Source organism: Protomyctophum parallelum (assembly GCF_964188405.1).
Source record: "Protomyctophum parallelum genome assembly, chromosome: 8".
NCBI classification, from domain to species: domain Eukaryota; kingdom Metazoa; phylum Chordata; class Actinopteri; order Myctophiformes; family Myctophidae; genus Protomyctophum; species Protomyctophum parallelum.
Genome location: NC_139703.1, coordinates 13,629,977 through 13,655,853, shown reverse-complemented (window position 1 = coordinate 13,655,853; position 25,877 = coordinate 13,629,977). Strand labels below are relative to the sequence as shown.

The following is a 25,877-nucleotide window of genomic DNA, read 5'->3' as shown; positions in this document are numbered from 1 at the left end:
TCCACAATATTATTAGTCTATATAGAGAACTTTTCGTAAGTAAGGTACAATAGACAATTGAACACTGTCTGTCGTTATAGATATAGAGGGTTATGTTGCATGTTGATGACAGGTGCCCAAGTCTTTCAAAGTGCAATTACATAGACCTGGCCTGGTCTAAATCAATTCATTTCAGGCCATATTGTTTGATCTTGTGTGTCTTGCCATGATGTGTTGTATACAATGCACACTATAGGTCCACAGTTTGCATTCATGCAAAACAATAAGACAATAGCTTAAACTTGTCAAGAATATAAATGCACAATAAATATAAAAGTGCACACAAAGTATGTATTATGTAAAATTGCTGAAAAGCATGTGCTATTATAGACCAACAGCAGCCTGACACAGACTAATATACATGTATTCATTTGCAGTTTATACCCCAGGCAATGTGGAGCTGATGCTGGACTCATCAGCAATCCCTGAAACAGGCACTGCCAAAGTACGGTCCAGACCCACAGTCAAACATTACATTGTAAGTAACTCAGTAAATTATCATGATACATATATTATATAGACACTGGTCAATGCTTACCCTAACACCAGTCATGGGATAAAATTACATGTCTCTAAAAGCTCTACATCAAAGAATAATTAAAAATCACACTTGTGTGAAGTGACATCATCATACATCACATTCCGTTCTCAGCCAATAAAATCATCACATTCCGTGCTCATACACACAAACACACAAAGCTGTGCATAGGACATGATGTCAGATCTGCTACAAAGCAGTAAACGTTTACAGTCAGGGCTGTTGGAAGGTGCCTCTGTGATTTAAACAGAGCAGTCGATTTGCTGAAACAGGGTTCAAATGGAGGGCTGTCTTTTAGCAATGCAGATGGACTTTTCAGGCTGTACCACCAATAGAAATTACAGTATGATAAAGGTTTTTAATCGTGCCATCTTTCGACTACACAGAAGAAAGAATATTTGATTTTGGTCTTCAACATGTAGCAGCCATAACAACAATAACAAAGTAATAATAAAGAATAGAAAAAGGTCATCATAGCACATTTTATGTGATTGAAAGTGCTGTACATAATTCCTACTTCTAAACATTATCTGTATGTGTTGTGTGTGTGTGTGTGTGTGTGTGTGTGTGTGTGTGTATCTATCTATTTCCCATGTGCCACAAAGTGGCATGATGTGCCAGCCAGCCTTGTATGTGTTTAAATATTGAGGTAGGTGTGTGAGGTAGAATTTCCCCTTTGACAGTATTGCTGTCAAAAGGAAATTCTAATGGAATGAATACAGTTTAAATTGAAAGGCATCTCTCAACTGGTTCCCACACGACCACACCCTGAGTACTCATTTAACTCTGAGAGTGCACAATTCGAAATAAATGGACACGTAAGGTTTACAGGTCCATTTGTTTCCATTACACTTCAGTTACAAATGCCAATGGCTTGAACCCCAGCATTAGGGGAACATTAGCCAAATATAGCAGATCTAAAATCTCACAAGGCATGATAGGCATCACGCTGCGACGACTTGAGAGCTTGTAGATAGGCTTTTTATGTAGAGCAGGGTTCCCCACTACATATTGTATACACCTGTGTTACAGATTAAAATGTTCATAGATAGCTTCATCCTTCATAGACTTGTTTGACAGCACTATAATTTACGCTATGTTAACCTAAACCCACAATACTTTGAAAACTTGTATTTGGTCTGCTCTTTTTGGATACACAAACCTCTTTTCCGAAAATAGACGATCTACAAGCCCACAACGCCTCACAGCACGAGGCATTGTGAGCCTATTTTTGGCTAATGTTCCCCTCAGTATAGGGAAATCCAGTCAGATAACACACGAATAGAATGAACCAATATGTTATTATGTATTTATTATTTTATTATATGTGATATATTTTATTGGTGTTCAGGCTCTGCTATATTTTCTTCCCTGCTCAGCAGAATTAGATAACCATCATTAAGCAATATAAAACAACCCCCTTGGCACTGGTGGTGCTGGGGTGGCGGTGGGACCAAAGTAAAAACAGCTGATACCAACAAACCATGAATGCATAGTCACATACACAGAAGGAGCGCAGAGCGCTGTAGCTCAGATCCGTTTGATTTTAAACGCTTTAGACTAGTGGGTTTAAGTGGTTAATCAACACTCAGGATTCTATTGTGCCGTGTTGGATTGGGCACACCCAGCAGTACATGGGGTTGGACAGCTCATGAGGCATCCATGACAGATAGTGAGTCATATGGCAACAAGAACATGACATTAAAGGGAAACACAAACCACACCTGTAAATCTGTTGTGTAATGCTCATGCCTCTGCAAGGTGCCTTTGATAGGTGCCTTTGATAGGTGCCACACAGTACTATCAAGGTGTGACATATGGGATGAGAGTTAACTACTTCAACTTGAACCCTCTATACTTTGGGGATATGATTTGTTCTTGTTATTTGCCTCTGTTTTGTTTCCCTTTACACCAAGGGCTCCATCTTGCACCACCCTTATCCCTTACCCCGGACCCTAAACGTATTTGCCATTTTTTACTATTTTGAAAAACATTTGAAAATAGTTCAACTAGCCGATCTATATCGAGACATTGTGAGCTTGTAGATCTTCTATTTTAACTATTTTAAAAGGGTTTTTTTAATAGTAAAAAATAGGAAATTTGTTTAGGGATAAGGGTTAAGGTATAGCCCCAAGGGGCTCCATATTCGTCACCGCTAAACCCCTTATCCCTACTCTTTGCCTTTTTTTACTGTGTCAATTGACATTATATATTGACAATTACTTGCATGAGGGGGGAGAGGTGCAGTTAGCTGCTTTAGCAGATAGTTTGAGGGTCCAATGGAGTTAAGAGGTTTTGTCCGAAGCACCTTTTACTACTTTTCATTGGTTCCACACTTTTACAACCAACACACAGACATTAGGTGTTTTGACTCTTTTCCTCCCGACAGCGTCGATTGTTTTATATCAACAAATCCATTAAATCGATTAGTTTGATGAACTACTACAGCCGCATTGTAGGGTTAAAACTCATTCAAGTGACAGACAGTGGCTACGTTTACATGGACAGTTAAATCCCCTTTTCATTCAGAATAAAAGTTAAATCCTATTAAAAGTTGTCATGTAAACACCTACAAAAACTTAAATCGGAATGAAAATGGCCAAATCTGATTTAAACTTAGATCTGATGTAACTGACCGGTTTATTCCATTTTTAAATCCTATTAAAACAATTGTGGACTCATGTAAACACTCATTCGGATTTACGTTAATTCTGGTCTTTCTGTGCATGCTTGTTTCCATGTAATTGGTATGGCTATATTATGCTCTTGTTTTGTGATTAATTATAAGAAACTAGACATGTTTAAGTTCACATCTCTGAGAGAAACCTCTCATAGGCTACAGGATACATCAAATATAAAGTAATATGGCATAAAAGTGTTTTATTGTTTTGTTTTACCTGAAATGTAGTGGAGTAGAAGTAAAAGTATTGGAAATTGGAAATACTCAAGTAAAGAGAAATACCTCAAATTTTTACTTTAGTAGAGTACTAAAGTAAATGTACTTATTTACTTTCCACCACTGGACGTAAACATATCCGCCCCGCCCCCTATCCAATCAGAAGCCTTCCCAGCCCCAAACCTGATGTGGAATGAAATAATGGCATTTAAAAGTATTGTCCATGTAAACACTCATTCGACCATTTCCCATGTAAACACGCAGCAAAAAACTTACTTCTGAATTAATTAATTCTGAAGTTTTCATTCTCATGTAACCGCAGCCATTGAGATGAATAGAGGTTCCTTTGTATTCAGATCCAATCACAACTTTACAGTAAATACAACTCTATGATCCACAATCCACAATGTTCAGCCTCTTTAACATTGAAATGAGTTTAATATGTGTATTTGATTCATGCTTTATTAGACTGCACAAAGTGATTCAGCAGATTGATGTCAAGACTGTCACTCTGGTCAAGGCCTGTTATAGTGCTGCAGTGGTTTTCCTGTCCTTTTAGAAAGGGCATGTGCCATGTTCAACCTATTAGACTGCTATTATGTCAACACGTCTGTGTTTATTTTTGGTTGACAGTGATACTGTAGGAGCAAGTCTTTCTCTCTATGTGTGTGTGTGTGTGTGTGTGCACGACACGTGTGCATGTTGTACTGTAGCTAAGCAGTGCTGTAGCATGGTCACGCATGGTCAATGAATGAAAGGATTAGCAGGTGCCGGTATACACCTTTTTTTCCCCAAAAACGTCAGTACGGCACAGTACATAAGCGTATAACGATAGACTATACAGTACACCACGTACATGTAGCTAAGTGACTGCATGGGGTTTTTAGTCATAATAAAGCATGCCCATTTTAATAACATCAACTTAACTAGTCAGCATTACTACATATTGTACTGTCACTTAGTTTAGCACATATCTGTCTATAGAATAGAATAGCATCTCAGGGTATAAAGAGGCGCTGAAGAAGACCGTGAGCTTGAGCTCGGGGGGCATTTGGCTCCTATGAGGGCATGGAGACAGGGCCTCCCTAGCGCGCCAGTCTGTTCTGTGTTGATCTTTCTTTGTCAATCTTCATGGAAGAGTAATTTTTACCATTAGAATATCTACTGTTGCTTTGCTGCCTTTCTGAATATCTGGATTTTCACATTTCTTGCAAGAACAAGACGATACATTTTAAGTTTTGGTATCAGTTGTGCAAGTGCAGTATTACACATGACCTTGTTTCAAGGGACATTACAATTAAGTGCCACAGCCGTTTTGGAAACAGGTTTGTTCACTTAAAGCTCTAATCCTGTCTATTAAAGAACGGTATGCAGAGGCTATGTCATCACTCCCCTACTTCTCATATCACGTTCCACTTCCTGTGACTATCTCAGAGGTCATCATGTCTGAATGCTGAATGTTGTTGTTCTTTCCCACAGCCCTCCTCTGAGGTTGTGCAAGGGTTTGCTGTCCCAACACCCACAGTTCCTGACCTTCCCACTCACAATGAAATAAAGACCAATGGTTTGGGTAAGAATCTGCCATGAAACTATTTTTGAATTTTGTATTTGCCCAGAGTTCAATTATTTACCACCTTAAGCATGTTAAGTATTTGGTCTGGTTTCAGGCAGAGTCAGGCTGATTGATCACAGTTTAACCACTTTCGGCCTGCTGTCCATATTTTGAACATGCATCAACACTTTTCAAAGATTTTCCATAACATTTAAAAAATGTCCAATAGCAAAAATAGACGGCCGCACCATTGTCATGCATTGTGAGCTTGCAGATAGGCTATTTCTTTTAGTGAGTGTCCCTAAAGGGTTAAAATATAGGGCAAGTAAATGTTTGTCCAGGCTATTGCACAATATATTTCTGAATGTGTCGAAGCAGCCATAACAAATACCAAGCATGTTTACACTGTGGGAGTGAACGCAAGATTGAAAAGAATGTGATGTCATTTAATGATTTCACAAATCTGGACAAACATATAGGCAATATGCCTTTTGAGCTGCATTTCATGTCATGAAAGGTGCTATACAAATAAAGTTTTATTATTATTATTTATTTTTTTTTAGATATTTTTTTGCGGCTTACGCCTTTATTGATTTTTTAAGGGATAGAAAGTAGGCTGACAGGAAACGGGAGAGAGATGGGGGGATGACATGCGGTAAAGGCCGTGTCGGGTCCGGGAGTCGAACCCGCGGCACACCGCGACTGGATCACCAGTCCGGTGCCCAGACCGTTACGCTACGGCCTGGGCCAGTTTTATTATTATTATTATTATTATTTTGAGGAAATATAAAATGAACACAGAAAACAAAACAAATTAAACAATATGTATCTTTTCCATCGTCATTCTTTATAATAGGCTATGCATTTTGTGTGACTGTATTAAGACCAGTGGTGTGCACAGATAGACACTAGGGGGTGCTAGAGAACATGCCCTTTTCCCTCTGGACAGCAATGTGCCCCTTTGGAAGAAAACCTGTACCATATGTGGACCATGGTGACATTGATCAATTCTTGATAAAAAAGCTTCTAATATATTATTTAGGCCCCACAATCTGTGCATCTCACACTATTAAGGCAACTGGCACAGCAAAGCAAAGTACATACATATTATTGAACTCACATTAGTATAACAGGACATTGCAGGACAGTAGGACACATACCGGTAATAGACCACACATGAAAGCCACAAGCTGAATACTCTTTAGTATGCCGTTAGAATGTGTGATTACAAAACACCCTTTTGTTCGTCCACATCTTCCTAATAATGCTGCTGTAAATTCTTCCTCCCAAATTGTATGACAACTTCTTTATACTATAACTTGTTACTTGTTTAACTTCCTTCTGATGTCACAGAATTTTGGGGCAGTTTTGTTTTATTTCTCTCATACTCCTGCTACATACATTGCAGATGATACATAGTTCAGGTGAGCCAGGTGAATGGGTAGCTTCATGTTAAAGCATAAACAAGAAAGCCTGCATTTGACAAAGGCATTGCATTTGAATTATAAATAACTGTAGTAGTATTGTTTTAACGCTGCTCATGATTTAAAATGTGATATGAACCTTTGTTAACCCTTGGCCTACAATTCACGGAAAAAACGGAATTAATCGAAAAATCTAAACCTCCCGTTAACGGAAAAAACGGAATGACAATCAATATCAGTTATCGCGGGGTCAAAAGAGCAAAAATTAATCTTTTTTCGCTAATATCACTAATGTTGGATGTCATTTACCAAAAAACGGCCGAAATCCGCGTGATCGTGCGCTATCGTGCACGCGCGCCGTCTCTATGTGCGTCGCTGTAAAAAATGTGATATTTTGCGATCTTTTGGGGTTGATTTGAGGTTAATTTGACTTAGTTATGAAAAATATAGCATTAGCTTAGCAATCCGGACCAGCCAAGCTATTGACTAGGGTCAAAATACTACAGGATGTTTATGATCGTTGAACCGGAAGTGACTTAGGAAGATCCGTCTATTTTAGCCAAAATCAGCATAATGGTGCTTTCCCGCCATCTGGTGGCGAATCGAGAGAATACATTTGCAATGAATGAAAAAAGAAAAACATCTCTTCAATCCACCAGATGTTAAAACGATGAATTAAAAATATGCCAATTTGTTACCCAAACAAAAAAATTGGGACTGGTAGTCCAAGGGTTAATAACTATAAGTCAATATGCCGTACATCTAAACATTTAAACATTGGTCTCCATCCTACCTCAACACTCTTTTTGTTTTTGTTTTATAGTCAGTGGAGATCGGTGGTCAAATGGATCAGCTCTCTCTGTGCCTGACCTAGTGGAAGCAGAAATAGTGGTTCCTCCTCCGCCTTCTGTTGCGCCTCCACCACCACCCAGTCACATCATTCCTCCTCCGCCAGATTTTATGGGTGATCTAGACGACCTTGACTTGGCAAGTATTCAGCCTCCATCCATGCCGCCTCCAAAACCACCTTCCCTGGCTCCTTCTTTGGAGGACGAGGACCTAAGTTCCCTGAGACCCCCACTTATGGCCCCTCCGAAGCCTCCGTCAACTTGCTCCAGTGCCTCTTCATCATCCTTGCCTATTTCTACTCCTCCACCAACCAAAGTTCCTGATATATCAGAACACCCGAAGTTTGCCCCACCACAGTCCCCTGCTGAACGGCAACACAAGGCTCCGAAGATCCCACCTCCAAAGCCTGTGAGGTTGTCTTCTATTCCTTCTATGGACGGCCCACCCCAAAATCCCGCCCCACCTCCACCTGTCCACGCACCAAGGCCATCTAGCTTCAATCCCCAGAACACAGCTAAGCTCTACAATATTCCCAAGACCTCCATTCTGACCGAGCATGTGGACCGCGAGATGAGGCCCAAGTCGATCTTAGTCCTGGAGGATTCTGTGTCTCTCAACTCTGTCCCAGTGTCTGTCCAGGTCAATGGGAAAACCTCATCTGTGGCTCCACTACCCAAGCCAGTCCACACAAATACCTCTGAAATCAAAACAAAGAAGGACCTACAGGACTTAAAGGCGACCTTAGAAGCAAACCTTCCTGCACAAAAACCTGCTTCTCTGTCAAAGAGGCCGCCCAATATTGAGTCTGTTTCAACAACTCCACCTAAATTCTCACCGATGCTCCAGAAACAGCCTGCTGCTGTTCCCTCACAAAAACCTGCTTCTCTGTCAAAGAGGCCGCCCAGTGTTGAGTCTGTTTCAACAACGCCACCTAAAGTCTCACCGAAGCTTCAGAAACAGCCCGCTGCTCGCATCAACTCAGAGAGTAATCAGGCAGTGCTTGACAAATCTCCAAGTCAGAGCCGCCAATACAGTCCTTTAATAGATTGTAAACTGCTTAACCTGAAGGGTAGTGAGCCCAGTGGGGTACGGGAAGGGCCTGCAGCTACACCCCTGTCTCTTCTAATGGCAGCTAAAGAGCGCGACAAGCACAGATCCTCCCTGTCACGTGAAAACAGCACTGCAAAGAATGAGCAGTCCACTGCAAGCATTCAGCCCATTGCCTCAAATCCCAATTCTTTTGTCGTCATCCCCAGAGCTGCCTCGTCGTCTTCTATCACATCACAAGGCAAAATTGAGGAGAATACAAAGTCTGTTGTCTCCTCAGAGCCCACAATAACAAACCCGACTGTAGGACATCCCAGGAGCCCTGCATTGGTCCAAAAAGGGACATCATCTCCAAAGCCAGCTCTGAACAGAATATCTGGCATTCAATCATCACCTGCCAGCAGCCCAGATATTGAAAGGCAGAGTGTAGAGCAAAGCTCTTCACCATCTGTGAGTGCACTGGATCAGGAGAATGAAGAAGAGGTGTGTATGCCATTACTGCCTCCCCCGCCAGAGTTTGGTGATGCTGATGATTTAGATGAGGCTATGGAGTCTCCACCCAGGACCCGTGCACCTGACCCTCCAGTGACCAGTGCATCATCACCAGCTGCCAGTCCCATTCCCTCTGCTAAACGTCCATCTGTGGAGTCTCCACCCAGCATTCCTGCACCTGACCTCCCAGTGAAGAGTGCACCATCACCAGCTGCCAGTCCTGTTCCACCTGCTAAAAGTCCATCTCCTCTACCGAAACATAAGCCCCCAGCAACTCCAAAACTTCCACCTCCTGAAACAGATATCAAACCAAAGCTGCCGCTCCAAACCAAATCTAAGGTGCCTCTTACACAACCACTCACATCTCTCTCAGTCAGTCAAGCCACGCTCCTAAGTATCTTGCAAAAGAAGATGTTAGAAATGGACCATAAAATAACTCCTATGAGTGAACCCGAGTCCAACGGTGATGACTGGGGAAACCCCTTGTCTGATGAAGAAACCAATGCCCCTGTAGTCCTTAAGGCCCCACCAATGAACAAGACTTCCACCATACCAAAAGTAAGCAAAACAGGAGGCCTGGATTTGAACAAGACCTCCACCATGCCGAGCAAAACAACAGGATTGGATATGCGTGAGTTGGAGAGTAAAGTTGCCAAAAAGTATCAAGAGAAAGGTGCCACCAGGTAAGTGGCTTGATAGATAAAACGGCCTGAATTAGTTAATTGATTCTGATGATGAGTTATTGTTGTTGGCTTTTACAATCATAAATCTATTCTTCCTTTCAGCAATGGACCGTCAAAGCAGCAATTTGGAATGACATTTACAGTTCGACCAGGAACCAAGCAACCCATCACCCTTGTTAGTAAGGGGGAATCATGAGGAATTATGCTTTATATTCATACAGTTATGAAAAATGTGATTTTACCATTCACATGAAGCAGGAACCTTTCTACAAATGAGATGGTATTATTGGATTACACTACAGGAGTAATGGTCTTCTGAGTTATGGATAATGCGACACAATGTTGCTTAACCTGCAAAGGCCATGGCACCTCTGTTATTTTTCTCTCTACTTTTTATCCATGTGTCTAGTCTCAAGTTTGGCAGACCATTTTCAACTGCTTGCCTTGGCTTAAAAACTGAAAAACACTACATTGTATGTATTGTACTCAGTTTAGTAGAAAAAGGGTTAGAAACATTGTTACAAAGCGTTAGTATTCTGCATTTGCTGTACAGTACAGGAATAGTTATGGTTCATGCCGTAATTATGGGTGCCATAATTTTAAAATATTAGTTTGCCGTTACCTTTGTATTGTGTAGGTTCCTAAGGCCATGGGAACAAATTAAAATGTTTTATTCATAACATTCCTAGATGAATTATTCAGATGGGTGCCAGATTTTGATCTGAGGATTGATTTTCATATTTATTGGTCTAAAAAAATCTATTTTTGCTTGTATTATAATCTTAATTTCTATTTCCCAGTAAATGTTATTAGCGACATCATGTTTTGATGTACATACTGTATCAGTTTTGTTACGTCGGAAATTAATGAGAAATGTCAGGATTGTGCAATGTGACTATATGAAGTATGTCTAATATATATTGTACACTAATAGATCTTTCTTTAATTAAAGCAATAATTAATTGAATAAATTGAAGCAGTTCATTCATAATTTGTGACCAATTCATTTTTTGGGGTTCTATTGGAGGTTAGTAAGGCGACATCCCTCGTGAAAAATGTCCATTAAGAGGAACAGTTATCAAAAACAGAACGTTTTGGTGTGTTTTAAGAAGTCATTCCAAAACCCAGAGGCCCTGGTGGCAAAGGCCTGATTGCCTTTTGTCTTCAGTTTAGACTGACAGTTTAGTTCTGACCAGAATAGTTGCTGTACTCTTGTCGTCAACCCTAAGCCATTCTAACCAATCAAAATGAGCAGGGGTGAGGTGGGTTCTAATATAACAGGCTGTATGTTTTGTAATAATCAAAATCTACAAAGTAACTATTAACCAAGGTTTGGTTTCAAATAAGTTCAGTGGAGTAAAAGTACAATATTCCGCTTTGAGATGTAGTAGAGTAGGCACTAGGCACTAAAAGTACGGAAATTTTGAAATACCCCATTAAAACCTCAAAACTGTACTTAAGTACAGTACCTGAGTATTGAGTAAATGTACTTACTTTACACAACTGCTTCTATGGGATGCACACAACTACAGTAGATCTCTTCCGGTCTTCCTATACCAACTCAAACTCAACTGGATAAGACTGAGCTTCTCTTCATTTCAGGTAGAGTATGTATGCCCCCTGCAGGTTCTCATCTAGAGTGGGCACCAGGCACCTGGATGTACAATTGTCTGATGTAAAGAATACATGATTACAGCTTGAACATTTGACAATTAAGGTTTAATATTTCTACAAAATCTGTATATCCAGTCATTTTGGGGGATATAGAAGAGGTTTATGGGTTCTAATATTTAGTTTTAATAAAATGCTTATTTCCCCACTCTTCTTGCATCCTTTCAATTGACAACCTACTTGGTGGCTTCAGTTCCAACTGCCAGAAGCCTGGGTGTTGCAGCAAACCCTCGGTCCTGTAGTAAAGTGTAAAGCAGTGGTTCCCAAAATTCAGGTCAATACCCTATGGTCGAGACCCAAAAGAGAGATTAGTTTGCCCGGGACCCTAACGAGTGAAAATAGCAGATCTACAAGAGCACATGTTGCTTCACTCTGCATTGCGAGCTGTAGATCGGCAATTTTCCCTACTTAATTATAATTGTTTACTTATGGAATTTCTTAGATCTGTTTGTTTAAAAAAATATATACAATTATTTTATTTAAAAACAAAATCTTTTTAAATATTTGATTATTTTTAATGTAGGAAAATAAAATGGGATTTTTACTCGAGTCATGACCCATAAACATTGGTCTGTGGCCTATTTGGGAAACAGTGCTGTAAAGAGTTCACACTTACAACATCCAAAGGATCAGAGCCTTCATCAGCCAGGAGTCTGTTCATCTCCTTTTCCAGGAATCTCAGCCATCTCAAAGCTTGACTATTGCAACTCCCTGCGTATTGGCACGCTCAAAATACAGCTTAGAAAAGTTATCTACCTGCGGTTTTGATAGCTGATCTATTCTTGACTCATTCCCAAACCAGGTACCAGCAGGGCGCTGGCATTTCATCTAGTGAAAATAGCTGATTTAGAAGCTCACAACACGGCACATGGCGTATCTTAGATCTGCTATTTTCACTAGTTTGGGTCCCTGGAAAACATCTAATTCAACTTTTGAGTCTGGAGCTAAAATGTTTGGGAATCACTGAATCAAAAGGACCACTTCACGCATTTTCAACCAATCGTTTAAATGGTAACATTATTTTTGTCTACTCGCATGTCTCAGGAGGGCTGTGGACAGCTCTCCAAGACCAAGCGGTCTCATTTCAATTCAATAAGTGACAGGTGAGGTGATCATATGGATATACTGCATATTGTACAGACAACTTGAGACAAGAACTTTATTGGGTGTAAATTTAAGTGCTAAATCTAACACCCACCCCACCAACACAAAAACAGCCATCCACATAAAACCCAATGACATAATTTGTATTGACAAAAGTAGTGTAGTATAAACTAAAGAACCAAAATATAGTCAAACAGTGCACTTGGGGTTGGTATGCAATGTGAGACATCAAAACAGAAACAGTGCAACAGGACATGAGGTGAATGGAAGAAAAGGAACTCTTGCAATGTAAAAGGATGAAGGAAAAATATTCTCTCACTACAGTACAACTACATTTCTTTCTCCTCCAATATACATTTTAAGATGTAGGCTAAAGTGTGTATATGGGCTAAACCTTTTATACAGCAGCCATATGAAATTGTAGATAAAACACAGATGTTATCAATGATACTCATTCAGTCAAAGATCCTTAATAAGAGAAGATACCGCATTCCAAGCCTTGCCAATGGTATGATTTGGTAAAGGAAAGCTGACGTTACGCACTGGGAGGCAAATTGGAGCCCGACGGAATGCATTGAATGCAATGAGAGCTGGTGGACAAACGTATGAATAAACACTATTTGAATGCTTTGACAAATAATCAGTTCAGGAAAATAAAAGAATACAGCTGCGTTTTTAGTGCGTTGATGTGGCCTTAATTGGTATCCAACACTTGTTTAGTACCTACTATTTCCTGTAAAAATGGCTTCTGTCTAAAAGGTCTATTGGTTTGTTCACAAACGGCAAACCTAGTAACTTCAGTTACAGAATGCACAGGGAAGGCACGTTATTGATTCCAACCTCGTCATCCATGTAGTCTAAAAATAACAAGGGAGATGGCACATATATAACGACAATGGTACAGCTGCTACAATATCCGAAGGAAGCTAACAAATATAAGTTTTCCTCTTTATGTACCTGTACACAAAATGTTGAAATGTAAAAGTTTTTATGTTATATGTTATATGTATTCACTGGGTACTACTGAGCCGTCAGTCTACACTTTTCACACCAATAACACATACACACATTTTATTTAGATTTTGAGTTGTTTTTCCCCATTCTAAATCCCATAATATTCACCTCGTCATTTAAGAACTGTGTTCCAAAAATACAAGAATCAGTCAGGCAATTTTACCAATATCTATGGATATGAAACGTCAACGGACGGTGAAAAGGTAACAATGTAACCAAAGATTAAGATATGGCCACCACCAACAAATCAATAACGATTCTCAACAATTCTATGAGGGGTTTGAATGAGGAAAAAAAAAAGATAAGAAAAAGAAAACATTCCTGTGACCATGGGTCTGACATCAAGACTTCTGTAGTCTATGAAGGGCTGCTGCGTCTAAGTTGCGGAGGTGGGTGCTCCGGTGTCGGGTCCCACTGTGTGGTGCAACACCTGGTGGTCCCACCCCACGGTCGTCAGGGTGTCCGAGCCCCCCTGGAGCCAGCTCAAACCCCTGACAAAGTCCTGGTGCCGTGTGTCTCTGTATCTACATATGGAAAATGTATCACGTTATATGGACTTCTGTGGGAACTGACACAGAAACATAGACAGAGACAACCAGGTGCTCACCGGAGACACACAAGTCAATAAAGTTACCGTAAAATAGCAAAAGGTGCTCCTGGGTCAGACGTGATAAGACATCACATGGGAGATCTGGGCACTCAAAAGTTTAAAGAGAGGCTGTTCCCCATTTTTAAACTTTGAGTGACCGGATTTCCCATTTTTTATCATTTGTATTTCTTTCTTCAATAGATGCTGGTTCATCCAATCTTGTCACCCTTTTTAAATTAATAGGTGCAAATTTTTCTACCCAGATAATACTGTATGTTGGTTACTTGCTCACACTTTTTTCATGACCACACGTTAAGTCTGTGTTTAAATTAGCATTTTGTTTAGACAGATACTAGGTGTGATGTTTACCATGCGTCTTAGTTTCTCTTGAGGCACTACATTGTTCTATTTTGTTGACCAGGGTTCATGCTTACTCTGATCTCACAATTGTAAGTCGTTCTGGATAAATGCCTAAATTGTAATTGGATTGCTGCCGCTATGAAGTGGTGCATAAACTCACATCTCTTTGAGCTCCGCATTCATCACAGCAAGGGAACAGTCATCACTAATGGACGCTAGCAAGGGGGTGCTGTGGCAGAAGAAAGGACAAGGTGTTAATTTTTTAAAGACCGCAAATGGAGGCTACTTCAATTAGACCCAAGTGTGGTACGATTACCCATGTGTAGAGAAAGCCAGGCCATTAACGCTGCGGGAGTGGATGTTTTCTGCAGTCTGGGCTTGTTCTGTTCCCTGAAAGTCCCTCACTGTCACCCTGCCGAGCTCGTCACCTGAACCACAAGGAACAATCATAACGTTAAGGACTTGCCGGACTGAATCACTTTGGTCAATGCATTATCCACAGGTGGTCCTTACCATAAGCAATGGTGCTCCTGAGGTGAGGGTGCCAAGCCAAAGAGGTTGTGCAGCAATGGGGGGACTGCACATCTGAGATTAGAAATTCATATATTAGGTTTCCAGACTCTAATCTGTGATCTACAATCTTGTATAATGAAAAGACACTGGTCCCTATCCACATACCAACACCTTAAATATTGGCACAATATGTAAACATATTTTGCTGTGGTTCACTGGTTCTACATACAGCCAATAAGCCTTAAATCAGACTTTAAACATTGCTTTTATGAAATATCTGAGACCATTAGGTTGAACTAAAATGTACCATGTACTCAGTTTGACCACTTCCACTTTATCTATTATTTATTACTGTAAGGCTCTACTTAACAGCCACATGGTGTGGTTGCCAAGTGTTAGTTAAGTTACAAGGAAAGAGGAAGATATGCAGTAGTGCACCTATAGTGTGTAGTCATCTGAGCTAGCCTATTAATTATGCACCTTGCATGTGGGAAGAGAAGGTGAAAAGCGAGAACTAGTTGATTTGAGCGGCTAACATTCAAAGTTCAAACATATTAGTACCTTTTTAGAACCGTTCCAGCACTCACCTTGATTAAAATATGCCCACAGCGCCAATATACACAATGCAAACATATCTCACATGCTACTACACTCTTGAGCAGCTACTGTTATCACAGTGTGGGTAGCCTACACATATTTACCTGAGGTAAGAGACTTTATCGGATCTAGTGTATTTGGCCAGTATCTGGCCCATATTGATATGGAGAATCATATTGGCACATCTCTGGTTCTGCTCACCTATTTTTGAAGCTGGTTTAGATGGCTTTCTCTTATCCCAAATCAACAGACGGCCATCCTAAACAATGAAAGGAAAATAGAATAGGGGTATTCTTACAGTACTTAGGGAAATATGTGTAGCATTCATTTGAGTACAAATCTAAGCATAAGAGTCAATCATGGAAAAAGGTCAAAATATTCATGAATAATAATAATGGAAAAAGGACAAAATATTAATTTAATAACAAGATATACTTTTATAAATCCATAACTTACCTGACCACAGGACAAGAAAAGTGACTCCTCTATGGGACTGCAGGACACAGAAATGACTGGCTTGGAGTGTGCTGTAGAAAGGATATTCAGTTTGAGTGTATGTTTTGGATGGATGTTATTTATCATGACATCCATTTGAAATGCACATTTTCGATTTGCTTTCACAAACTGATCAACTACATGAATCAATCAATTCAAATACACAGAGAAGCTCACCCCCTTCCAAATTGTAGCAAGATTGGGAACTTTAAACATTTTTCCATTCTCAAAATATGAATGAATCGCCCTCATTTCTGTCTATAAATATCTATATCTATAAATCCAGTTTCTTGGTTATTTCCTCTTACCATCATATGTGCTGACAACTGTCTCCTCAGTAAGATCCCAGACTTTGATTCTAAAAGGAAGAAAATTAAGGTGCTTCATGAGGAAGTAACAGTTTCACATACCAGCGAGTATGAAACACTTGTTACACTAGCGCCCGTTTAGACCTGAAGCCAATTTTAAAACACCTTCTAAATCCTAACCTACATTTTCTGGAAAAACTCCAATTCTTTATTCAAAAAGTTGAAAAGAAATCATGTTTCTATATACATACAGTAGCAACATCAACATTGCAGAGACACAGATGCTTCCCCGGATTGGACGGTATAACAAAGTATACAGGCTTTCAAGGTCTAAATGGGTTGAAATAGGCTGTGCATAATTGTAGTCCCAGGTATCCATAGGGAGGCAGGCGTTGACACTAAGGGTTGCCAACCTGCCCCTGGCAGGTAAATAAAACATTCAGGCAGGTGGAGTTTGCTTTCAGGTTGTCCGACTGGGCAAGTGCTCGTTTGAGACGTGATGCAACAGTCTATAAACACAACACAACACAACAGATCTGCACACTTTAACGTGGCCAGAGTGCGCTGTCTTCTGGTCTGAGGAATGTTCAATAAGATAACTTTACCTATAATGTGCTGTTTTCACTGTTACTATACTTAAAAGGGATATTTCACAAAAATAACTTTTGGTCATTTCATCGTCTACTCAGGCTTATGTGAACACCCCGGACAGTTTTCAAGTTGCTTTATTTCAGTATTTAGATATTTGATATTCATTTTAGCTGCCCCGCCCTTTTCCTATAAAAAATCCATTATAACTTCAAACTCCATTTTATCCTGATAGATTCATCAAAACACCAAAAACTTCTTTTTTCTGGTGACTGATATTGTCCTTCTAATACGTGAGGGGGCCGTGCTTTTTCATTTATTTTTAATAATTATTTTGGAAAATGTGGCAGACTCTGCTGCACGACGGAGACGACTATTAGAATAAAAATATAAATATAACTGAAAACAGTAACAGCCCCCCTCATGTATTAGATGGACAATATCAGTCACCAGAAAAAAGGTCAGGTGTTTTCGATGAATCTATCATGGTTAAAATAGTGTTGGGTTTGTATAGGAAGGGAGCAGGGCAGCTAAAATGAATATCAAATATCTAAATACTGAATCGAGAAACTTAAAAACTGTCTGGGGTGTTTACATAAGCCTGAGTAGATGATAAAATGACCCAATTTATTTTTTAAAGTGAAATATCCCTTTAATACTATAAAATAAAAAGTGTGAATACATAAGTCATATTCCTAGCTATTTGGTAAGAAAAAATGTGTTAAACTGAACAGTAATTCTAATTTTACCTATCATTTTATAATGGACAATTTACTTTCCAGGTAGGTGGTCATGACCTTTGGGCAAGTAGAACTTGAATGTACTTGCCCTCAAGGCAAGTGCCTCTGAGACCTTAGCGTCAACCCCTGAGTGGCATTCCTGTTTCCCATTCCATTGTCTCATCATTCGATTGGCTCTGCAGCAGATTTGAATCAGAGGTGTGTTTCCGGTTCTGCTGCCAAGCCGATCAAACAAGCTATGGGAAAATTAACTGGAAAATGAAAAAAGGAATGCCACTTTCTGACTGGAACCCGAGCCTACAGTTATGCACAGAGCCAGTGGACAATGTGTCTGAGCATGCGTTTGTGTAAAACAGTTCTTCTAACCGGCAGTCCATGCTTCCAGTGACGGCACCGCTTGCCCCAGCTGTGGGGCTCACACTGGTGACGATGTGGTCATGTTCATATTTACTGAAACGATTAACCAGCAGGCGCTCATCCTCTGCCAGTTCCCATAACTCCAAGGCCCCTGCATCGGGAACGGACAAACTCATTTGAACATTGTTGCCGACCGTGACTGCCGAAAACCTTGTATCTCCATACTTAAACTTTGTGTTTCATAAATGAATGCCCTATATACTCCATCCTAAAAGATTGTCGCACAAAAGCAGCGTAAATGAATACCAGAATGCTCGTCTCAAAACACAGTCACCTTGGGCTGGAGTTAACTGCTCTGCCTGGTATTCCTAAACGTAACCTCAGTGAACTATGCCTAAACGGTAATAAACGTAACCTTATTCCTAACCTTAACCTCAGTAAAATGGTGCCAAAACCTAACCCGGCCTATTCCTAAACTTAACCTCAGTAAAACTAACCTAAACTAATTTCTAACCTTATTCTCAGTACTAAAACAAATAATGAAATGTGCATGTCACCTGAATCTGATGCCACGAGAACGCCCTTCTCTGACAACCATTTGATATCCGTGAAACTAGCCTCAGTCTGCACACCAGCTTTGCAAAAGCCTTCATTGGGAGCTTGTTCAGGATCACTGTAGATCCAAATAGAGCCCAGCCAACACCTGCCACTGAGACTGGAAGCACCAAGCAGCATGGTGCCATCTAGAAAAGGAGAAAAGAAAGTAAAGAGAAAAATAAGTTGTTTGATTGGATACTTTATTAACAATTTGCAAAGACAAGCACAGGGAAGTACAGTACAATACAAGGTCTGCTAAAAGGATGAAACAATCCTTTCGGCGTATGTCTACATAAAATGCTATCTAAATTACATAAGTTGAGCCTTTGCATACCCCTGTTAGGTGAGGTCGTCGAGGCTATGGCAAGTGCTATGGACTAAGATGGGAGTCTGAAGAAGTGGGTTTTCAGACTACGGTGGAAGATTTGGAGTGAGTCTGAGTTCTGATTGCAATGATGTGCATTCAAGTTTTGGAGCCAGAAGGGAGAAGAGTTTGGGACATGTGGAGCGTTGTCCCGGCATTTTTGAGCGGTGCCTCTGCTCCATTTCGGAGCTATGTGTTTCTATTGTATGTATGTAATATGTATGTTATGTAGTGTATGCGTACGTGAGCACGGAAAGCTGCAACACGGTAACTCTGTCACTTCTCGACCGTTTCGGACACGGGAAGGCTCGCCGGAACCGGCCCGGTCCCCTGGGTGCGTTCCTGGGGGTCGCGATGTTGCCCCCCCCCCCCCCCCCCCCCCACAGACACTTGCACTGCTCACTTCGACATCACACGTGTGATTTTTAGTGAATGCTCTGTCAGCCTCCCTGCGTCGGCTGATCTGAGCATGCGGGAGGGTTTGTAGGGTACGATCAGAATTGCAAGAAATGGGATAGCCCCTCTCGGGACCCCCTCGGTTAAGCTCTTTTCATCGCTTTTTTCAGTTTTGGCTGCTCTGAAATTCTCTCTTCCTTCCTTCCTTATTGACTTCCCATTGTACCGCCTCCCACACCGAGACTGGCTAGCTGCGACAGAGCAGATCAGAGGCAGGAACGTAGGGACGCGCAGCAAGCCAGTCTCAGTGCGGGAGTCGGTACAATGGGAAGTCAATAAGGAAGTCAAGGAAGGAAGGAAGGAAGAGAGAATTTCAGAGCAGCCAAAACTGAAGAAAAAAAAACAACTTAACGGCATCTGCGCCAAATGAAATTTCTCCCACGTTTCCGTTGTCTCCTATAGCAGTTTTATGCATCTTTGAAACATCTCACCGACACTGTAAAAGTAACCAGTGCAGGAATTTCATGCACTATGGGACCACCCACAGAAATGTCAGACCTATTTTCAGTTCTATCACCCCCAACCTAGCTGCAATTTGCAACTCTAGATTTGTTTATAATGGGATGAATCTAGAGTTGCAATACCCTCCATTGACTTCCCACTCATCCAATTTGCGTTTGCGATCTGCTCGTCTTAAACGACGTTAAACTCACCAACATTGCAGCTGTAGTCCAAGCTTGAATTATCCTCTTTCAATCTGCCGAGCTTGTTTTTCATAAAAATCCCCCGTACTTTCTGTCAAGACATTCTGTGCAAGTCACTTTTTCTAAGTTTTGGAGTTTGGAAGCGCTCGTTTTTATTAAGGGGTCGCGCTAGTGCCTTCTGCATTATATGCACACACACGCACATACACTCCGCCTCCACCCACATACCCAACCCCCCCCTGCACCTGCTGCCGAGTGTAACAATTTTTTTTCCTGTCGTCAGACAGCCGCTCTTATCGAGGTGTTGTGTGAGGATCAGAGTTTTTTTATTTTGTTGCAGATCTAAAAATCCAACCCCACACCCCCGCCCCCAAGTTTCCGTGCCTGCACAGTGCAACTGTATGTGATTTGATGTCTCCATCCCCCCCCTCCCTCTCTGTCAATACCCCTTACCCATTCTATGCTTCCACCCCCCACCCCCATTCTTCTTCTTTTTCTATGATGATGCTATGAGAAGTACAGTATATAGCAGCGCCGAAATATGGCTGCAGCTGGTGTAACTCTGATTGTTGTCTCTATCCCCGTAATTGCAATAAGTGTCTGCACAACCAAATTTCACCCATGTTACTTGTAATGTGTTGTGACAATAAAGTCTGAACTGATGTGCAAATGCGAAACAGATGGCATGCGGGACCGTTCAGTGACATACGACGAGCGCTTCCAAACACCAACACTTACAAATATTATTTCTTGACAGAAAGTAGCTCACAACATTTTTATGAAAAACAAGCTCGGCAGATTGAAAGAGGATAATTCAAGCTTGGACTACAGCTGCAATGTTGGTGAGTTTAACGTTGTTTATAGTGGAGGGCCAAAAGCCCCAAAAGTTGACTATACCCCTCCCCGAGGTATAACAAAACGGGACATATTCTTGTCATATCTTTAGGATGTCCCCTTCATGAAATGGATTGTCCCGAGATTTACTTTTACTGCAAAAGGTTTGAAATTGATCCATGAAGTTACTCAGCACATAGGCAATAAAAAACGCCTAAGAGATAGTACCAAGAAAATTCTCTGTCATTTTTTATCTGCTGATTGTTTTTCAATCATGCCTACATCCCAGAACAATCAGAATGCCAATATTTTGTTCTATTGTGAATCAGCAGCCTTTTATATAAGGCCTTAAATAGGCGGAAATAGCTCAAAGTTAACTTTTCTGAGCAACATTCACTTGGAATTTTGGTCCTACTATTTATCAACAAAATGTGACATTCTGAATTGAAATGGCACAAGGGACCCCCACAAAAAGACCACCCCAAAACGGTGCCCTTTTATGGGGTTTGGGCACCTTCCCCCTCAGTGCTCTCTGCCCCTAAAGCAACCAGGATGCCAATATTTGGTTCTATTGTGAATAAGCAACCTTCTATATACTGCCACCCTTAGATCTATATGGAGCTGACCTGTTCTGACATTCTATATGTTGATCTGACCTCATCAGTACATAATTCATTCCATATGTTGATCTGACCTCATCAGTACATCAGTCACCCAGGTGGATGTGTGCACGCCACCTCGCCCTTTATGACGCGGTCGCTTCTCACCCTCAGGCGTCTTACTGGTTATAGGTGGAAATAGCTATAGTCTCATGTAATACTGCTCCTACTCTTCTATCAGGGGTACCTCAAAAGTCATGAAATGTATCCATGAGATTTGCAAATACAAATGCAGAAAAGTCAAGTTAATCATGCTCCATTGTCCACCTACTTTTTGGATTTACATATTTGCACATAATATTGTCTATACAGGTAGGACCCCAAGATATGTAAAAATAGGCTCCAAGGCCCCTTTTACAGTTTTCTTTTCAAGACTTCTAAATGTTCTAATCCTGATCTATTACTATAAAATGCCTATACAAACTTAATAACAGGAAATATATTTTGATGCCATGTTTTTAGTTTACCCACTTCATGTAGAATCCAAGGATGTTTATCAGGTAGACCTATGCCTCAAAACAGCTGGAATGACAAAATATTGTTCTATAACTCTTCTATGGTAGTACTCATCAATCAGCAGATTATTCTCAATGTCATCTTGAGCATTGTATAGGGAACTGACTGACTGGGGCCAAATTGGTTTCCATAAACTGCTGATTGATGATTATTCATTAAGCTGTGAATTCTACAGCATTAAATCATACTGCATTTAGGCTATATGGACCTATAGCTATAGAATACAATATCAATAATGTATCATTCTGATGCTTTGAGGTGTAGAGATATTAGGCCTACCTGAGAATAATAGATTATATCACTGAGGATACATCCCAGGTGCATCCATGCGATGTATTTTTTGTTAGTTATTCTAGTATTTACAGTGACTCAGCCATAGGAATAGATTATGTGACAACCAGGTATAGTCTGGTGACAGCTGGAATGTAGACGGCACCCGGGTGAGCAGTGTGGGTTAGCGCCCCAGCCTGTGTCCTCCGTGAGGAGGAAGCCCAACAACCCTCTGTGAGGACTTTAGGAGGGCAATGCAAGCAGCAAGCGGCACCATGACCCTGCGGAACCATTGCCCACCACTCCTGAATGAACTGTCTGGTGCTGGGACTCTGGTGCAACGCACAGGTCCTCGCTCTACTCCTGGTGAGAGCAGGAGTGGACCTGGTGAGACGTAGGAGGGGCCCGGACAGGAGACAACCCACTATGGAGACTATGTTTTGCACCCTGTCTGTCCGTCCGCTAAGATTGACTTCCAGCCCACAATAACCTGTAATTGGTCTGGTGGAGACCTGTACTCTGAGTGTAACGCCTATGATTCTAACCCAGAGAGCCTATGAATCCCTGCTGATTCACAATTCAAGCCTATTTTAACATAATGTTCTGGTTGCTTTGGGGTGTAGGGTAGACGCTACTGTCTACAGACACCTGTAGACACTGGGGACACTGTATGCACTTTCTTTTGGTGCAGAAAGTTAATTGAAGAATTGCATGACTTTTGCAGTCAAATTAAATAGATTGATGGTTGATACTGTATAGTTAGATGCTTTTGGCTATTTCTGCCTCTAATAAGGCCTTATATTAAAGCCCACTGATTCACTATAGAACCAAATATTGGCATTTAGGTTGCTTTAGGATGTACCTGACTAGACCATTTGTGCAATCATGACATAAAAACAACCATGCAGCAGGTAGAAAATGACAGAGGACTTTCTTGGATCTCCCTCTTTCAGGATAGGCGTTTTTTCATTATGTGGGGAGTCACTTCATGGATTAATTTCATGATTTTTGCAGTAAAAGTAAAACTTGGGACAATCCATTTCATGAAGGAGACATCCTAAAGATATGAAAAAACTATGTCCCATTTAGTTCTACCCCTGATAAAGAGTAGGACAAGTGAATGTTGCTCAGAAAAGTTAACTTTTTGCTATTTCCGCCTATTTAATACCTTATATAAAAGGCTGCTGATTCACAATAGAACCAAATATTGGCATTCTGATTGTTCTGGGATGTAGACACACTACCTGTAGATCATCTGTGCAAGTATGATGTAAAAACAATCAGCAGGTAGAAAATGACAGAGGATTAACTTGGAACTCCCTCTTTTAGGATAGGCGTTTTTTGCCTATGTGGTGAGTGCACATTCATGACCTTTGCAGTAAAAGTAAATCTCGGGACAATTCATTTCATGTAGTGGACATCGTAAAGATATGAAAAAACTATGTCCCGTTTTGTTATACCTCGGGGAGGGGTACCTCGAAAACTAAGCCTCTTTTTGAGGGTTTGGCCCTCCACTATTAAGACAAGCAGATCGCAAACGCAAATTGGACTAAATTATTTTCGCTCCTATGCCACCAAAATGTGGAACGCCCTACCAACAGTCATTAAGACATGTGAATCCCTTGACTCCTTCAAAACCGCTCTCAAAGGGCACCTACAGACGGCTGCAATTCGAAACTGTATGTGTTTATTTTCCCTTTTTACCTTTTATGATGAATTCCTGTTCTGTTCTTTGTCTATATAGAAGTGTCTATTTGTACGTCTCTAAATGTTTTGATGAATTGAACATGGTGGACCCTCTTGTAAACCAGTGTAATGCTTAATTGGGTCGTCCACTCACAGTTAACAGTCTTTGTATTGAGTTTGTGCTTGAAATGTACTGTAATTCTACAAACTGTTATTAATGAATATTTCAATCAATCAATCAATCAGGATGAGTGTGGAGTCAATGGAGTGTATTGCAACTCTAGATTCATCACATTATAAAATAATCTAGAGTTGCAAATTGCGGCTATCAGCCCATCACCCAAACATCAAGTCACATTACATGAAAATGACATTATTGAGTACTAAACAAGTTAACTAAAAGTAAAACCGCTCGCAAAGAGCACTTACGGTTGGCTGCAATTCGAAACTGGCCTCAGTAAAGGAAATAAAAAGTAAAAGACACCTCCCCCCACCCCGTAGATATTTCTTCCTTTGTTTCTAACAGTTTATATAAATTTGCATAGTATAGTACTGTATATTTGTATGTCATTAATGTTCCGTGGAATTGGAAATAGAGGACCTCAATAAACAAGTCTTAGTGCTTTTCTGGGTTTATCCTCTTAGCAGACTGCAGACCTTGTATTGAACTGTGCTTTTTCTACAAACGGTTAATACAATTTTAAATCAATCAATCAAATTAACACGGTACACCATATGCACATTTAATTTGTACATTACCTTCCCTGTAGTGTACCGCGTCCAGATGCTTTTCCATGCATGCTGGAGCATTGGGGGGTATATTCCACCGGTTTTCCTTGATCATGTTGGTGTTCACTGCACTTTTCATTCAGAGACTTTACGAGTAAGACCTTTCACTATAGCTACATCGACAGTACGCGATAGCTTAGCTAAGAAATTAATGACAGCGTGGACAGTAACACCACTATCATACGTGGAATCTTAGGACTTGTTGATCAGGTACAAAACTGAGCACTTGCCGGAGAGTCAATGAAATACTTTTCCCACGCAAATACTTAAACGGGTAGGTTTAGCAACATTAAACGTAAGTGTTGGAAAATTAATGCAGCAGTAAACGGCAACAACACATGTGGACTACTAGCCGCTTCCTGGGTCACTCCGTCAACAACGTCGGTCCGGGTGGAACGGGATCTTCAGCAAGCATGATATTCAAGGTTCCGCCTTCATGGATAAACCATAGAACAGGATAAATCTTAACCTGACTCCGCCAGATGTGGGCGGTATTGAGTTGAGTCACAAATTCGTGAAACGAAGGGAAGCAAGCATTGATTGATCATCAATCAATCATCTGGCGAAGTCAGGTTATATCAGTGGCACTGGTAGTGGTTACCAAACTTTTTCATGTCAAGGACCCCCAAATTGACATTCATTAGCCTGCGGACCTCCATTTGTACGGCTCTAGCAGTGATTTTCAACCGTTTTCATTTCAATGACATAATGCATTAAGCTACGGACGCCTCTTTTAACTGCATTTCTATCTTCTCTGCGACCCCAGTTACAGTCCCATAAGGGTCTATTTGGTTCCCAACTCTAATTTTGCTGGGGACCCCCTGGAACTCCCTCAAGGACCCCTGGGTGTCCCTGGACCCCATTTTGAGAAGCACTGGGTTAGATGAATCTATAGGCCTAACACTTGTTTATGAGAGAAACAACAACAACATTTATAAAAGTAATGGGTGGTAAGGGAGAGTTTACTTTTTAAGGGACCAAGCCCTAAGGGACTCTTATTAATTGGTCCCTTATTGTTTCTGTCTGTTTTTTTTCTCCTTATTTTCCGCCAAAAATAGTAGTTCTGGCTGAACCGTGCAGCTGGGTGGTGGTAGGTAGACGGTTATTCGGCCAGTCAATCTAAATGGTGAGGACGCAAAGCCCACGACCATTGGCTAAAGGGTGGTGCTATATAGCAATCAATTGGGCATAGCTCATGAACCATTT

The 25,877-nt window shown here is 40.8% G+C and overlaps 2 protein-coding genes across 3 annotated transcripts; one reads left to right on the top strand and one right to left on the bottom strand.

The window, feature by feature from the left end:
* The first annotated feature begins 208 nt into the window (after positions 1-208).
* On the top strand, positions 209-9,964 carry LOC310863671 (uncharacterized protein). Of its 2 annotated transcripts, none has more exons than XM_083772167.1 (4): positions 209-517; positions 4,953-5,043; positions 7,273-9,520; positions 9,623-9,964. In XM_083772167.1, the coding sequence occupies exons 1-4, from the start codon at positions 401-403 to the stop codon at positions 9,714-9,716; spliced, it is 2,550 nt and encodes an 849-aa protein (XP_083628293.1). In that variant the 5' UTR covers positions 209-400; the 3' UTR covers positions 9,717-9,964. The 2 variants fall into 2 exon arrangements, with proteins under 2 accessions (XP_083628293.1, XP_083628294.1); XM_083772168.1 differs by lacking the exon at positions 209-517 and adding an exon at positions 6,379-6,449 and having other exon boundaries at positions 5,008-5,043.
* Positions 9,965-12,335: 2,371 nt separating this feature from the next.
* On the bottom strand, positions 12,336-25,035 carry wdr77 (WD repeat domain 77). Its single transcript, XM_083770923.1, has 10 exons — positions 24,642-25,035; positions 18,414-18,599; positions 17,866-18,007; positions 16,172-16,221; positions 15,825-15,895; positions 15,570-15,627; positions 14,772-14,843; positions 14,575-14,686; positions 14,419-14,487; positions 12,336-13,833 (listed from the first exon to the last, which is right to left on the bottom strand). The coding sequence occupies exons 1-10, from the start codon at positions 24,748-24,750 to the stop codon at positions 13,686-13,688; spliced, it is 1,017 nt and encodes a 338-aa protein (XP_083627049.1). The 5' UTR covers positions 24,751-25,035; the 3' UTR covers positions 12,336-13,685.
* Positions 25,036-25,877: the final 842 nt, after the last annotated feature.